Raw genomic sequence first — 17,190 nt, 5'->3', positions numbered from 1 at the left:
TAGGTGAGTGAGGGACCCTCAGGTGTTTGGAAGTTGCTCTCAAAGATGAATCAGGCTTGTCGAGGTCCACAGGTTGTTTTTCTGAGGTCTTGGCTGGTTTCTTCTGATTTTCCCATAATGCCTTGAAAATGCATCCACAATTGGCCCAAATGATCTGAATCACCCAATCAGAAGCTTCTACAGTCATGACATCATTTTCTGAAGTTTTTCAGCTGATGTTTGAAGGCACAGTCAACCGGTGTGTGTAATCTTCTGACCCACCGGACTTTTCATTCATTCATTCATTCATTCATACATACATACATACGTCCAATGGTCTAAGTGTGTAGTGACTTCAGAGTTCTTGTGTTGCTTGTTGTTTTTGTCGCCCTCCCCGAGAGGTGTTGAAGAACCGTGCAACTGAAATTTAAACATGTCTTAAAAATAAACATATGAAAACAAACACTCCAATAAAACACTGGAGCTTGACATTGCTGCAGTTTACTGCTCTGCAGCTGCATTTGGGCATCTGGCAAAATGTACTGTTATCTGTTCTATCTAGATAACAACTAATAATATCTGCCTCCAGTGTGTTGGCCTGTCTCTAGTACACAGTACAGAGTGCACGGGCTTGGTTTAAACAGAGATATGTGCTTGGCTGTGACCGTCAGAGAATAGCAGCTTAGCTGAATTGTCAGTTTCGATTAAATGTGATGGTGATGGGACTGGAAGCAAATTATATTACACAGACCAACAAGGAGACTCTACAGAAATGTGACCTCAGCTTAAAAACAGGCATCATGATCACCTTCTGAATTTCAGTCAGTGGGACTGTGAAACCTGGTGAAACCCGGCTGCTGTGGAGGCGTCATGGTGGACAGTGCATGTCAGCTAGAATGTTTTGTTCCTGAAAGACGGCACGTACCCGTCGGCTGAGACGACGCTCTGCTGCTCAGTCTGCAAATATTTACAGATTCTCCGCAGATAGCTGCGAGACCCGTGTGACAGCTTCCTGACGAGAGATGTACAAGAAAGACAGCAGTCGAGACACTTTTCCAACCAAGTAAGATTTAATGTTACAGAGTCCTGAACAGAAAACGTGTGAGAGAAACTAATTTCAGTCTAGGAGACAAACACTCCATGGCAGCACATTTTCCAAGTAACATGACTCCAATATTTTGGCTTTGAACTGGAGATGATGTTGATTTCAGGATTGGTGTGCCGGCTGTGCAAAGAACAGTTTGTATTCCTTGTACGTGCTCTACTGGATTTTCACCAGGATACTCCTCCTGTCACGCGGTTTGAGCGGGATCAAGGTGCTATGACGTCTCTCAGAGGTCGGCGCTAATCGCACATGAATACTCTGAAGTTGGCAGTGAGTGTGTGTGTGGTGAGTCAGGGTGGGTGAAAGGGGGGGAAACCAGTACCAGAGCTCTAAAGCCAGTTTATCATCCAAACGTCCTCATGTGTATTTATGCAGGCAAGTGGTCGAACACATTTGGCACAGTGAGCTTCTGGGTGATGGGAGAGCCAGCGGGCTGCCCGCAGACCCCCACGTTAACTGACGACAGAAGACTCGCTGCAGTTTTCGCATTTTTAACATCACAAACATAAAATCTACGTCAGCGCGTTGAGCAGAGTCTTTTGACTCCGTGGATACGTTCATTTGGGCGCCTGGACGCTCAATGTTGGAACAGTAAGCTGAGTTTAAGAGGTTGTTTTCCTGTTAAATGAGCTGTCTGACCCCCCCCTCACCCCTCACTGTGTGTGTGTGTGTTCTGACTTAGTTCACTGAACTGGTGAGTGAGGTGGTTATGGTTAGCATTGGAGTTACTGTCTCCAGGAAATGAATGGAAGTCTATGTAACATCCCCAAAAGTGACCGAAGTCAACAGGAAATGAATGAGAGTCAATGTGTCTTGTGTGTATGTTGAACTACAGAGAGTTTTTATATAAACAGAACATATATCAGCATCTTGAGTGAAGCCTCATGTCACTTGTGGTTTTAATACGGCTTGTAGTTTTTGAGCTGAGAGTATTTTAATGATGAGTCCCATAAATACTGTCAACCCCCCCCGGCTGCCGTTCGTAAAACAAACATAAAGCATAAAGCAACACTAGATGATGTGTGAAGGCTCCTCATTATTACAAGTTCTACGCTCAGTTTTGGAATTCATGGCGTGTAGATCTCTTTTCTGAAATAATTTGGATTCAGTTTGCGTCTGCAGCCGGCACACTCCAAACATTTCTATAAAAAAAGGTTTTTTTTTTAAGTTGATCTTCATTTCCATATGCAAAAATGACAAAATCAGAAATGTGGAAAACTCAGAAACTCATTGGCTGTACATCCTTCCCCTCTTTAAAAACAATGCATTTATCATTTTCCTCCATTTTTCAGTCTGCCTGCACTGTTGTTTTAGGCCAGCAGGGGGCGGACAGTACATGCGTCATGAAGCCACAGCCTCGCTGCCAAAGCCAACATTTACAAACCACAGCAACATTTTTGAAAAGAAAAACAATCTCAGAATGATGCTGCTCACGTGTCTCAAAGGGACGTAAACCTCAGACTATCGTTGACCAGCGTCTGTTCGCTCCGTCTGCTTCACATGCATAAGATACATATTTACTACATCTTCAAGACCTTCAAAGCCACAATAAACACATTTATTCATATACACGGCCTCAGCTTGAACACAGGGACAGATAACAGAGGCCGTTCACTCTGGGACGGTGACTTATGGGAAAGTATTTCACAAACTGAACCAGATTATGTTTAAATATCTTACAACAGAAAGAAGTGGTTCACTCGTGTTTTCACAATGTCTCACAAGCTAAAATCTCATTTTAACTCAAGGAACATTTGTTTGAAGGGAAAACAAAAAGCATTTTTTTATTGTGAGTATAAATCCAAGTGAACCAGTGATTCATCTGTAAGATAGAAAACATGTCAGAATCTGACATTATTGATTTTCCCATTAGGTGGATCATACGATGTGAGCTGACAAACAGCTTTAGATTAAAATGTTGTTCAACTCCACAACCAATAATCAACAGGTTGAGTCTGTTGGGGGGCCAAAAATGAAAACTGCTTAGAATACGACTTCCGATGGTTTACAGTTGTCCAGTCTTGTTAATTAGCTTTAGCTCAATTTACAGCTCAATGCCCTCTCTGCTAAAAACATGACAGTATAAGATCATGTGTTGACGAATGCTCCTGACGTATAAAACTGAACCGAGTTCTTCGGGTTGATCTGTTGCTTGATGACTGGTGCTCACTGGGGAATGTTCAACAAAATGTGAGGAGTGCTTGAGTTCATCATCTGGGCCAAACCTCTAAACTTGGCGTCGACTCTGTTTCGCTGTAAAAAAACAAACAAACAGGAAGCTCTGGCAGATACTTCCTGCTGCGTTATCTTGAGATCACAACTTGATTATTTTGTCGTTAGTTTCAGCATAAATTAGGACTTTTTCGAGATAAATGCTGTTTTTGTGGTGCTCGTCTGTTTGTCTTCAGGTCCAGAGGAATGACTTAATGAAACCGATTTGGACTGACCGTGAAGAACAGCGGGGGGGAAAAAACTTTATTAGACAAAATAATCCTGATTCTGAACTGATGAGCTTAAAAACAGTGAGGGGCTTGGTGTTGTGGCAGTGCTTGCAGGTGGGAGGCCTGTGAGGGATCACATTCTTGTTGCTGTGCTTGTGACTCAATGAGCTTCGAACAAAGTGCTCGTCAGGTGGTCTGACGGCGTCTGAAGCACCTTCCCGATGGCGGATTCGATCGGGGCTCTGTGTTTGACGTTTTTCGTAACGCTCTGTAACAGATAATCAGACAAGCTCAGCTGCTTCGCGCAGAGAAGGGACAGACGTCTGAGGTGTGAAAGTGTCCATGGTTTGGACATTTCAAGCTCTCCTTTAATCCTTCACAACAGAGTGCAGCACCGTGACAGCAGGAGAGAATATAAAGACACAAAAAATACGGTAAATCATTGCAGCGAGCTTGTCGAGGCAGCGGGCTGCAGCCAGGCGTTGCTGTTGTTTGAAGCGTACCGAGACCTTTAGCAGCAGCAACACATCAGGAAACTGAACTTTTCTTAATTAGTGGAATAAAGGGGTGAAATCAATAGAATTTAGTTTTTCGATGGCCATTTGTTTCGAGGTAACGACATAATCGAGTTGTGATCTGTAGAAACTGAAAATGACTAAAAACCTCAGTCAAACTCAACTTCCACTGTTAACAGAAACCCCGTCTCTGATCCTGAAATGTAATCTAACACAATCTCAAAAAGACTGAAATACAACTGACACACTTTCTAACAAAAAAAAAAAAAAAACGTCAGATAAAATTAGACAATACTTCTATGGTATACTGTTACTCTGAAAGATGCTATAATAAAGTCAAAAACTGCTGTGATTGGTGCAAGTGCTGAGCAGTGTGATGGGAAATCTATTCATTGTGCAAAAACATCCGACACAAACTAATGAAACGACTGTGTGATGTGAAAAAGGCAACGAAATAAAAAGTTAGACGCAGCATGCGTGAAGGACCGGCGTCACACAGTAAGGCCACTGAACATCTCGGTCGGCTCTCCTGCCTGAAAGCTCCACAAAAACACTGCTGAGCGGAGACGTTCGTCACGGCTCTGACATCTGTCAACGAGCTTTTCCTTATGCGTTAATGAGCCACAGCTGAACTCAGAAGGCTTTGTAGAATATCGCTATGGGCTGAGGTTTGCAGCTCGCGCCGGAGAGCGTTTCCACCTCACTGCGAGGACGCCGACGCCGTTTTCCTTCCAGACCTTAGATTTGATAGACAGCTGATAACGAACAAGAAGGATGTGGTTATTCAAACTGTGGTCGTATTGATCGTTGTGGACCATGTGAGCAGCTTTGTGCAGATTGTGACAGGGTGGCTGGAGTGTTTCAGAAGGTTCATTTGAAACCTTTAGCATCAGAGTGCCTGTTCCTGTTTTGAGGCTACGCGACAAGTAACTTCAGAGTGAACTTCTTTAAAACTGAAGCTCTTTTTTCCTTCCTTCCTTCCTTCCACAGTAACATTAATGTCCACCATCATGCACAGTTTGTCCCGATAACCTAAACATTCAAAAGTTCATACACCCCTTAAAACGACAAACGAAGACGACATGCCACAGGGTACAAAACACAGAGGGAAACAACAGAAATCATGTTGAGAGCTAACATAGCTTATAATCAGTCTAAGGCAGAACAAAAAGGAACAAGTAGTAGTTTGGTGAATTTAGGAGCTCTCTGACAACATACTGTGTCGGCTATCACTTTGTGGACCGAAGTCCTGTAGTCCATGCCGGCCTCTCGGGTGGGAAACCCTCTGCACTCCTGCATGGCCTGATTCCTGGGTCGGGGGGACAAACGGGGAGCTCTACACTCGGAAGCTCTCTCCTTTGCCGTCGATGTGGCGCAGACGCAGGTAGACGTCGGTTCCGATGCCCTGCATAGACTGTATGGACAGAGAGCCGCCCAGGTACTCGGCGTAGGCCCTGGACGTGGGCAAGCCGAAGCCAAACCTGCGGAGCACAGAGACAGCAGGTGTAAGGTGACGGCGAGGCGTTCGAGCTGCATCCGAGCTGCACGGCTAGCTGGACCTGTTGTCGGTTACAACACGAAGCTAGGCGTAGATGAGGCGTGAAATGCCACCTGCAGGTAAACACAGGTGGCCACCGGGGCAGGAAGTCACTGCCAAGCCTCCGAGGCAGCATAACAAGTCATCCATTCTCCCCTCTCGCTCTTTGACCCATGTGAGCACATTTAGCGTGCTGATCGCTGCGACGAAAAGACGAGGAATCATCTCAAGTGACGTGGTATGACGTGAACTGTGAAATGCAGATACAACTTTTACCACCCGGCGACGTGTTGTCAGCTGTGCGGACGCCAAATCAGCGTCAATACCAGAACTCCTGGTGGAGTTTTTGGCTGCTTCGTGCCTTCAGATTCATGCGGGTTAGTGCAGACGTGGCTAAAACTGAAATAATTAGTAAATACTGAAGTCTTACCCGTGCATAGGGCTGGACTGGTTTCCACTGTTGGTGATGCTGTTGAAGAGGTTGCTCATGCGGGGGTCCTGTGCGCTCTCCTCAGCCGTGCTGAAGTGGTAGTCCATCACTTTGTCGATAATGTTGTGAGGGATGCCGCCGCCACGGTCTGAAATCCTTCAAGGAAAATAATAATAATAAACTTTAATTGTACGGCACCTTTCATACAGGAACTGCAGCTCAAAAGACAGAAAAGACATAAAAACAGCAAAAAAATGAAAGTAATGGAGAATAAAACCCACTTGATAATGATAATAAGGCTGAAAATAGAAATAAAGAAAGTGCATAAAACCACACAATGAAAAGATAAAATATAAGTAAAAATAGATTACATGTTACATAAATACAACGTTTTAAAAGAGGTGCAGCAGTGCACAGTTCCTGATACATTCCTGTATCAGGAAGTCATTGCTAGTTAAAATGTTAAATAAGAACATTATCTTCACTGAACTACTGTGACGTCTGTTTCGCCTGTTAAGCCGCTCACCTGATGACAAAATCAATGTCATTATTGGCGATGGTGACGACCACGTCGGGCACGTTGTACGGCGTGTCCAGATGGCTTTCCATGGTGGCCCTGAAGAGACAGAGAGACGGATGAGCGGCTGTGCTCTCATCTCAGAAAAGGTTTTTTGAAGGTGTTTTGATGAAAACCGTTCAGACACATTTGTTCTGGTTGCTGCTCACAGTTCTGTCGCGCTGAACGCTGGCGAACACGGTTACTGTTTAAATCTCGCTTTTTGGGGTTTTAAGATGGAATAAAGAGTCAGACTCAGCTGTAAACAACAGCTTTGGGGACGGCCTCCTGCTGCTGCTGCTGCTCTGAACCAGTCATTAAGACGAGGAATTCAGCCGCCAACACAGAAGAGCCAGCAGATCCAGCCGGACGCCGTCCCCCCAGCTCTGACCACACAGCTCAGGAGGAAGTCTTCACTGCTCGTCTTCAGTCATGATGAGAAAAAGATGTTCTGTGGTCGTTACACCAACGTTTAGAATGGAGATAATATTTTACTACTGGACACATCTGGACAGACGACGACTCGGGGTCAAGTCCTGCTTCCAGAGTGAGGACGGAAACCATGATGAGGACGACCTGAAGCCAAGACCAAGCCCCCCCGATTGCTGTTGGTCAGGCTTTTTTTTAATGCTCCTAATGACAAGAGTGACAGTGATACGCCAACACTGATGAAGCCAATGGCTGCACGTCGCTGCGCTTGCTCCTCCCCTCAGCTCTAGCAAACCAATCGCTGCTGACTGACGTTAAAATATCATTCCAATAAAACGAGGTGGGCCTGCAGACAAAACCAGTACAGAGGCGTGAAATGAATGAATGAATATGTCTAAGAGGACCGGCACTAACGGGGGGGCTCATGTGATTTAGGAATCGCACCCAGAAGCGTCTGTTCTTCAGCCGCTGCTTTAATCATACGGCTCAGAGCTGTTTTCACACCTTACTTGCTGTTTTTAATCTCGCCTCAAACTCCGTGTTCATGAAGATGTTTAAATTGTGCTTTGTGGTTGAGGTGATGGAGAATGTGACCTTCACCAAGTCCAGACGTTTATCTTCACGATGATGCTGTTTTTATTCTTCTGTTAAGTTTCACGTAGAAAAAAAGATGATTACCAGATTCTGTTATCAGCAGGTGTCTTAAAACCCGAATGTATTAAAAACTAAAATGTAGAATAAAGTTTTCACCAAATCAACGTCCGACACAGAGATCAATACTAATCCATGTTTGTATCTTCTGCTCGTTCGCATTCTAGATACCAAAAATTACAGAATACTAATAAAGATGTTCCTCCAGATTTTAATTAATTTGATCAATTATCACAAATGAAGAGAAATAACATCTGGAGGTGCAAACTTGTGGGATAATTTTGGGGTCTTTTAGGCTTTTGAGGGGTCGGGGTCTTGGTTTGTGTGCTGGTGCTGTGATAGATTTGATTTTGTGACATGAGGGATGAGGTGTGACAACATTTATGTCTGATGTCTGATGCATTAAACTGTCGTTAATCTAGAGAAAGAAGACATTTTTCAGAATTTGCATTCTTTCCAACTTTAAAACCATCGTTATCAATCATGACTTATAATGACATGACAACTTATGAAAGAAATCTAAGATACCGTGTCACACATAGATGAACACGTGTGTGCGTGCGCGCTGTGAATGAGTCACCTCATGGCGTTCTTGAGGAGCTCGGGCAGGATGTAATCCAGAGGCAGAGGGATGAAGGGGAAGCGAGCCGCTACGTGTCCGTTGATCCTCACTCTGGGAGAGTTGCCGTACTGGTGCTCGCACAGACGCCTGAGGAACACATGAGGAGCGTTTAGAGCCACGAGGAGGACCTGATCCAGTCGCTCCACAGCTGTATCATGTAAAAACCTAGCTTAGCAAGTTTAGCGCAGTGGCTAGTTAAGTGTGTTAGCATGCTATCATATGCTAATTAGCACTAAACACAAAGCACAACTGAAGAGAAAGTATTTTGCTGTTAAAGTGGTGGATTGACAGCCTGAAATTATAAACTATGATGCTAGTGTTGCTAAATCCAAACTTTGTTAAGATCAGTTATGTGTTCACCAGCTCTACTCTGCCCCACACCATAAAACTCGTTATTTCCAATCAGGTTTACTCATTTTCACCTCACAAACTGTGTGAACTCTCTTTTTGCTGACTCCACACGGGTCATTCGATAAGACAGGTCAGCGGGAACGATAGCTCGTATCTCATTCACAGCTCCAGGAGCTGAAACGTGTGTGCTCCTGAGAGTTTATCAGCTGACCTCTGACCTCCCTCAGTCAACAGAGTGCTCGTACAAAGTCATCTGAAGGTGATAAACAAACAGAGCTGTGTGAGTTCATGCTTACCTGGCAAAGTCCACCCACTTCTCTATGATTTTTTTGGGGGAGAGACGTCTGCATATGATCCCGACGAAATCAGGCTGCAACAAGAAAAAAGATTTATTTTAAAAACAGCTTAAAAATGAGTGAACAGTAACCATCAATCAGCTGTTTTAAAGTGACTGCTGCATCACTGCAGGCAGGATTTCACTGCAGATCCTGAGATTTAACTCATCAATTCAGTTTACACATAAAAAACATCTGATGTTTCCTTCCAGCTGAAAATAACCCCCAGCAAACACATTATTTCTTCTTGTGTGAGTAATGTTTGCTACAAACCATGATGATCAGCTGATTTAGTTTAACGAGCTTTTCAAAGAGATGAAATTAGACGTTTGTTTTTCAGTAGGAACTAAGTGGTTCAGGGCTGAGAGCTGCAGATCTGCAGGAACAGTCAGAGAGAGGAGGCGGGCAGGTGACTGTCAGACATACATTGTCTTCGTGGAGGGCGAGATGGTGTGTGGCCAACATTCGGATCCCCAGGCGAGAGCACAGCGTTGTGTCCAGGAAGCTGCGGAGGATCATCTCATCCTACGACAGGAAAGGAAACAGCTCCGACTGACGAAACCCATCAGATAAAGACACACTAACCAGGAAACAAAAATCTGGAATATTAACGACGCTCTTTGATTTTAACAACATTAAGAGATTTCAGAAGAAAATTACATTTAATAAACAGATTTGAGCACTTTAAAACTTTTAAGACTTGAATTTAGAGCTTTAACAGGATGTTTCTGACAGCTGGAAGACCTTCAGTGACCCTGATCAAAGACATGAAACATCCTCAGTGGAATTTAAAAGTCATTAACGGGGAACAATCCGTCCATCCTGCAGACGTTTGTTGTTCTGAGCGTCGTGAAGCTTCAGCTCTTACCTGGACGTGCCTGCGACACTCCCTGAAGCCCTGAGCCAGCATGGTGACCACATCTTTGTGGTCGTCCAGCAGCTGCTGCACCAGCTTACAGAAACGAGCCTCCACGTCCTGATCCTTGATCTGTCGACAGAGAGGCACTGTTCATGTCAACCCTTTCAAATAAATAAAAAATCTAATTAAAACAGCTCTAAATCATCAGCACAACAGAGACGTGTCATATTCACATGGCCATTTTGAGGTTTTCTTACTCTCAGGGACAGAAATGACCGTTTACCACCAGTGAAACTCTGCACCTGCTGCACAGCACTGCAGCAGTTCAAAGGCTTTTAATGTGAAAATCTGCAGGAAGTCTTGAATTTAAGTGAACAGCAAAGTAGAAGCAACTAATTACTGAATGAAACCAGTGTTTCTGTTGAGAAGAGAAAGAGATAGAGCTTATAGAGCTGTGGAAATGTACATGATGTACATATTAACACATTATTTACCATGTGAGCTACAACAGTCCACCTCTCGCTGTGGTTTAGCCTTTATTTGTGTTAGAAAAGCTAAATGTCATCCATTGGGATTCAGTGATGTAAAACATAAAAGAGTCCATCAGGACTCACACCCTCACAGTAACAGGGTGTTTCTTTGAATTTGACCAGTTTGAGCGAGCCTCAGAGGGACTGAGCGCAGACTTCACGGTGTCTCAGATTTCAGCAGAACAGAACAGAAAACATGTTGAGCAGGTTTGTCATCGTCCGCAGTCGCACGTGTACCAACGCAGAACCAAACAAAACTCAAAGAAGGCAAAAGAGTCGAATAAAGAGCCGAGACTGACCCCCGGTCCACACTGAGCCCGTCTCTGAACCTGAAGCTGAACACAGAGACTCCACAAACTGAGAGTTTCTAACAAACGGTTATTATGATTCTCAATATTAATCATGTTTAAACCTGTAGCATGAGTCACATCTGAGCAGCAAATACACTTTACAGCCACCCGCACACACACACACAGTACGAAGCTGCCCGTCTCTTCTTGCACCGCCTTTATTGCTTCTTTGTACGTGCAGTAAACATTTATCTTTTCACTCGTCCATGTGAAACTTACCTGAATCCAAACGCAGATCTTTTATTGCACTGATGAACCCAAACACCAGAAACAGTCTCAGCCTCAGAGACGCTGTTCACACCTACCAACTACCAACCACGTGACGACATCATACAGACCTCAGGCAAAGTCCCTTCACCTTTCATGCAGCAGCTGTCGGGCTGTTCAGTGTTTTTAAAGCTTATTACTGCAACTTCCCAAAGAGAAAGTAAATACGTAATCTATTACACTTTCACTTTTCACAATGAGTGAGCAGATAACTGGACTGCTTTGCTGATCTGATCAACCTGACGGCTCATTAACACTCAGTGAGAACACACAAACAGCACAAAACAGCCACGTTCAGCAAACTGAGGAGGAAATGGAAATTAATTTAGTTTCCAAAGAACTCAGATGGCAAAACAATCTTCTTTCAGAGCGCGGCTGTGAGTGGCTGTATTTGAGAAATGGTCGATGATATAAGTTATTTAAAAGGGTAAAAAATTTGTTTGTCAAATATGAGCATGTTTTCTCGGTTTATCTGTGACTGTCAAAGGTATTTGGTTTAACTGTAAAGATGTCACTCGTGACTTTTAATTAAATAGATTTAATGAAAAACTTCATGCAGTGGGAGTTGTTGTTTAGGGCTGCATTCGGATTGGCTGAGCGCTAAACAGATCGACCAATCCTGGAGCGGCTACGTGCAGACTAAACAACAGTGTTGACAGCAAATGTTCACACTTCCTGTTTTTGATGGTAAGTAAAGCTGCTCCCTGAGAAGAGAAGAACTCCAGGTTATGACCCCGTGTGTGTGTGTGTGCACATGTGTGTGTGCGTGTGTGTGTGTGTGCACATGTGTGTGTGCGTGTGTGTGTGTGTGCACGTGTGAGACACTCACCAGGGGGAAGTCGCTGAGCATGTGGTAGGCTCTGATATACAGTTCATGCTGGAAGAGAGGACAAGAGAGGTGGAGGCTGCAGTTAGACCGATTCTCTGTGATCATCCATCCATCCATGAAGCATCACACCGCCAGCACCGGCCCCTGACTGGGCCCCCGACTGGGCCCCCGACTGGGCCCCACACCATGACTGACATGTCCACGTGTGGGCCACATTTCAGGATGCTTCCACATGATGAATTCTCCGTGTTACCAACAAAGCTGAACAACTCCTCCCAGAAAATAAACTTTGCTCCTCATTCAAGGTGAAGTTTAAATGACCGAATCAAACGAGAGTTGAATTCATAATCAGCATGTTTGAAAACCTTCCCGACAGAAGAGCCGACAGAGGGAACAGGGTCACCCTGACCTACATTACAACTGGTGACATACAAAAGGAGCAGCTCTTTATGTAATCGGCACAGAAGAGATCCGCGACACCAGAAAGGAAAGAATGTGGGTGAAAGTTCAGCAGCAGGAGACGGGCAGAGGCGGTGCGTCGCTGTGACTGAAAACAGAACGAGAACTGTTCACACGAAGCTCCTGGAGGCCAACGAGAAACGCTAAGACAATAAAAAACATGACAGAAATTCTCTTAAATCACTTTTATAGAGGTTAACCAAGCTTTTTTTTTTTTTAAGTGAAATGTGATTTCCTCTCAGCTCTTTAAACTGCAGGTGAACATTAAATCTTTCCTCATCAGTTATGTCACGTTGACCCACATACTGAATCTGAAGACCACATCTGCTGCCAGCTACGTTATACTGTATTATACAAGCGAGGGGGGGGGGGGCTCTGGTTCATGTTCACCCACTTCCAGGCTGAAGTCTCATACCGTACAATACACGCAGGCCAGTGAACTATGAAAGGTCTAATCTCTGTAAATCCTTTCAGACAGCGAGCTGCTAACACCCAGCGATGTTGGTCTGCATTCACAAATCTGGGGTTTGGTGTCTTTCCCAAAGACGCTTCAGAACGTGGACCTGAGGGTCGACCCAGAAACCCTGTCAGTGTTTCCCAAACATTTATGTATTTATGACGACCCGACAGGTATTGATTTTTTCCTGCTCTGTCTCACTGATATATCTCATTCTGTTGGTGCATTTCACTGACATATTTTACTGTTTATTGTTTAGTATGTTTTCATTCTGGTATATTTTTAATTGCATTTACGAACATTTTTATTGCACGTTGGTTTATTTTATTGTAGTTATTTTAATTTTATTCTTTCTTATCTTTCTTATTATCTTGTTTCTAACATGGGGGTTGCAATGCAGATTTCATTGACATGTCATGCCCAAAGACAATAAAGAAATCTTGAATCATAAACTAATAACGGTCTTTGCTTTGACAGGTCGCCCAGCGGTCGCTAACGACGGCCGCTAGCAGCCCATTTAAGCATTTTTTATCCGTCTGAGGGAACGACAGCATCCCTGATCGGTTGACCAGTGGACGGTCTCTCGTCGCTCTGACAATCACACACATGTCCTGCAGAGACAAACAGAGAGACGTCCTCTGGTTTACAGCCTCCTGTACATGCCCTGACTGTGGTGCGACACAGGCCTACTTATGTTCCTGTTTTCTAAAAGCTTGTGAGTGCACCGGGTTGATACCGATGTCATTCGGTACCAGGCTGGTTTGCATCGTGTCGATGGGCCGCGTCACCGTGTGGGCGGACAGAACTGAAGGGAAAGCAAGCTGAGCAGAATAAAGCAGTTTATGAGTTCACACTTAAACAGGGCGGAGAATTAAGAAGAATTATAACTGTGAAATAAGAAATAAGCTTCTAGAAATATGTATCACTGTCGTTCTGTGGGAATCACTGCCTTGAGACTAGTGGCCCACCTGCTCCACCTCCTGAGCCACACCCACACCTTCCCACCAGGAACAATGGAGGCAGCAGCACCTAAAGAGAGCCGTTCCCTCCTCCCACTCAAAGTTCAGCCATGATTCTCCTGTGCAGCTGCCCAGCGTCGCTTTCTTATTATAAAGTCTGCCGCGGGGCCGACGCTCCCTCGCTTCACGTGCAGCCGTAGCCACGGGCGGTGCAGTGTGTGTTCTTACCACTTGCAGAATGGTGGGGTTGCAACCAATGATGAAGGGCAAACTACGGAAGCCCTTGATGCGATGGGCGATCCGTACGGGCAGCTCCTTGTGTAGGTACTTGGCACTGCTCTGAGGTCACACACAGGGAAAGCAAATGAGTGCGAAAAGTCAAGGACCAAAGAGCTTTTCATTAAACATACACCGGGCGGTTCTCTCGGTGTGGCTGAAATATTTACCAGGATGTGGTGGCCATCCGAAGACTTCCCAGAATACAGCAGGGTCGCTAAGGTGAGCCGCACTGAGGCCTGGAGAGAAATTAACACATTCACAGTCTGAGGTGCCATCCACCCGAGGACTACACGTCCAGCTGTTCTCAAAGAAATGATGTTCATGCAGAACAAATGACACCCAGCAGACTCTGCAGAAAAGTCTCATCCCTCATTTAACCCTTTTAGGCTCAATGCAACTTCTCCAAATCTGCCCGTCTCAGTTCCCAGGGCTTAAACCACACCCGAGTTTCAGTGCTGACAGCAGAAACGTGCGCTTTTTAATACTTTACTTTTAGAAAGATAAAGCTTCTTTAAATCTAACAAAAAAAGCCAAAGTTTTTAAATGTTATATGGTGTCTAAACACACACAGCCGAACAAAAACCTCACAAAAAATGTTGATTTAGTTAATGATCAAAGAAAAGCAAACAAGATCTGACCAGAAATTCGATGCCAACTTTCAATATGTGATGGCAGATTTTGATTAAAATTTTAAGAAGTATTACAACCAATAAATCGGTTAATATTAGCCTCTCTCAGATGTATTGGTGTACACTTATTGTCTTTTGAAAAAAGTATTTTGGTGTGCAGGAAGTCGCCAGGCCCAACCGAAGACGATCACTGCGCTCATGTTTTATGGGAAATAAACTTGTAATCTCTCTCCAAACAGTAAGTAATGAATCACTGCGCAGTGACGGGATTTCACAGCAATGATTCAACGGACGCTGTTACACCTACGAGACAATGATTCCGGCGCAGCCCATCATTATCACGTCAACAAACTCTTCCCTGAGCTTAAATACACCGAAGTGTAAAAAGTCTACAAAATCAGCTGTGTGAAGTGTTAAGAGCGTGTAGCTCGTCACGTTTATGAAACGGGCCTGTGGATAAAGCCTTGAAAATATAGCCAGCTGCAGGTAATGACATCATTAAAGGCAGGTCTTATTTAGTTAAGCTAAGCTTTGCTGTCAATACTGACTCAGAGCCTCATTTACACCTCGCATTAATATTCAAACTGTATTTGGATGAGGGACGTATGTTAATGAAAGGTGTAAATGCCTGCAGAAATACGCTGTGATCTCAGGCTAATACCAGGTATAAACAGGGCTGAAGGGGCACACCTCACACACAGCTGTTCGTTTTAAAAGCTGTGAAAAGGTTTGCTCAAGTGCAGAGAGGCAGTGGAACATGTGACCTGAGCGTGGCTCTGGAGAACAGATCAGAACATATTAGGATTCATTCTCCATAACCATCCACTGCAATCTTATTTTGCCCCCTTTTTTTAGCACTTTAATCATCTCGTGGCCCCTCTCTGGGCTGCACACTGGGACCACTGCAGCAGGTTTAAGTGTGACTGCAGGTCACAAGACCAGAACTGCAGCTGACTGCAATCAGACAGATTCAGAGAGAGTTAGAGATCAGCTGCAACATGCACGGATATTAACAGATACACGGAGGGTTACTGCTCTCCTGACAGCTTCAGGTTTATTTAAAATCCAACATTTTGGTCAATTCCACAGTGTGAAACAGTGATTTTACATTTTTCTCTCGCAGCTGACAGTGCTGTGTGTTTTCACTCAGTAAGTGAAGTTAACATGCAGCTGCAGATCACTTTGTTTTTCTGAGCCGATCATTGCGTCCAGCACACAGCTGGTGAGCAGATGACAAACTAATGAGGCATCCATGTTCCTGTCGGGCATAAAAACTGTTGGAGGAAAGATTTTCACTAGTTACAAGCGCTGACTCGTTTGTATTGACCCGACCATCCATTAATATGTCTACATGTTTGCTTTACATTTGTCTGACAGATACGACTACAGCTAAAGTTAGCGCAGCGAGAACTGACTTTGAATTTGATAAAACAACCCAGGAATCAGTTCACAGTAAGACTAAATGCTTCTTCCATTAATTTACAACCTGCTGCTGTTACTTTGTTCGAGATTAACGGAACCGTTAACGTTTTCTAACGTCCCCGTGAAAAACCGTGACGCTGCATTCACATACTCAGGATAAAATCAGTCAAACAGCGGCTACTGCTAACTAAACGTAACGGGCCTGCGACTGATAAGAGATATGCATCTGATCGCTCACAGTCAGCATCCTAAACACGGTAATGTCATTAAAACAAATTCAAAAGTGGCTACTTGTGCTTTAATTTGACACACTTCGTGTATTCCATTTTTTATTCGAAATAAAGATTTAATCCAGTAACCACATGTATTTTTGCTGACAGCTTTCTCCAAGTTGGAAAGAGAAGTAGCCAGCTAGCTTCGGACGCTAGCGTCGATCGACCATCCAAGTGCGAGTGTCGTATTTACCATCTTGTAAGTGTCAGTGAACTCAGCACAAACCTTGCTAACGCTAGCATTATTGTGAAGCTACAGCTAGCTTACGCCCTGGTTGCTACAGTAGTAACGCGTTTCAGAGGAGGGGACCGGCAAAAAGTCACATTCTTACCTTTTCTGCGGAGACGTCAATGGCGGACTGGTTGTAAAACGACGTGACAGTCTTCGACCGCTCTCTAGCTAACTCTGAAAAACCCTGCATCGAGGACGTGGACCGAAATCTGCGGCTCCCCGTGCTTGACATCGGCGGTAACGTTACTGTTTTGGTGAGCGGGGCCAGCAGGAGGCTGCCGAGCCTCGGCCTGGCCTTGCAGGAAGCACCGCTCAGCATCTCCACCGCTATACCCGCCAGTCCCGGACGCATTTGGAGACGAGCTGTGTGTGTGTGAACAGGGCTGCCCTGTTCCGGTACGAGCACTAAATTCTAGTGTTGCTACGAGGCCATTGGGGTCTCGTCGGAATGGTGCACAAAGGCACGTATCTGAATACAGTAGAGAGGGTACAGAAAGGGCTTTGTGCGCATTGGCCAGTGGAGGAGAGCGCTGGGGCGACGGCATGACGGCTGAGCCAATCAGCGGGCCAGAGGCGGAGCGAAGCCGCATCCACAGCCCCCCCTACACTACTGTACCGTACTGCAGTCGGTAAACAGTTCCCAGTATTTCAGCAGGCATGTAGCTCGGGGGGGACCGGGTCAACAGATTTCAAGA

The 17,190-nt window shown here is 44.8% G+C and overlaps 1 protein-coding gene across 1 annotated transcript; it reads right to left on the bottom strand.

Moving 5' to 3' along the window:
• Window positions 1-1,027: 1,027 nt before the first annotated feature.
• On the bottom strand, window positions 1,028-16,972 carry bckdk (branched chain ketoacid dehydrogenase kinase). The gene is made up of 11 exons (XM_041951715.1): window positions 16,596-16,972; window positions 14,108-14,176; window positions 13,890-14,000; window positions 11,787-11,834; window positions 9,820-9,939; window positions 9,378-9,476; window positions 8,913-8,986; window positions 8,224-8,352; window positions 6,534-6,623; window positions 6,008-6,163; window positions 1,028-5,521 (listed from the first exon to the last, which is right to left on the bottom strand). The coding sequence occupies exons 1-11, from the start codon at window positions 16,845-16,847 to the stop codon at window positions 5,377-5,379; spliced, it is 1,293 nt and encodes a 430-aa protein (XP_041807649.1). The 5' UTR covers window positions 16,848-16,972; the 3' UTR covers window positions 1,028-5,376.
• Window positions 16,973-17,190: the final 218 nt, after the last annotated feature.

The sequence above is a fragment of the Chelmon rostratus genome, chromosome 14, assembly GCF_017976325.1.
Source record: "Chelmon rostratus isolate fCheRos1 chromosome 14, fCheRos1.pri, whole genome shotgun sequence".
Classification (NCBI taxonomy): Eukaryota; Metazoa; Chordata; class Actinopteri; order Chaetodontiformes; family Chaetodontidae; genus Chelmon; species Chelmon rostratus.
This window is presented reverse-complemented; position numbering and strand designations above follow the sequence as displayed.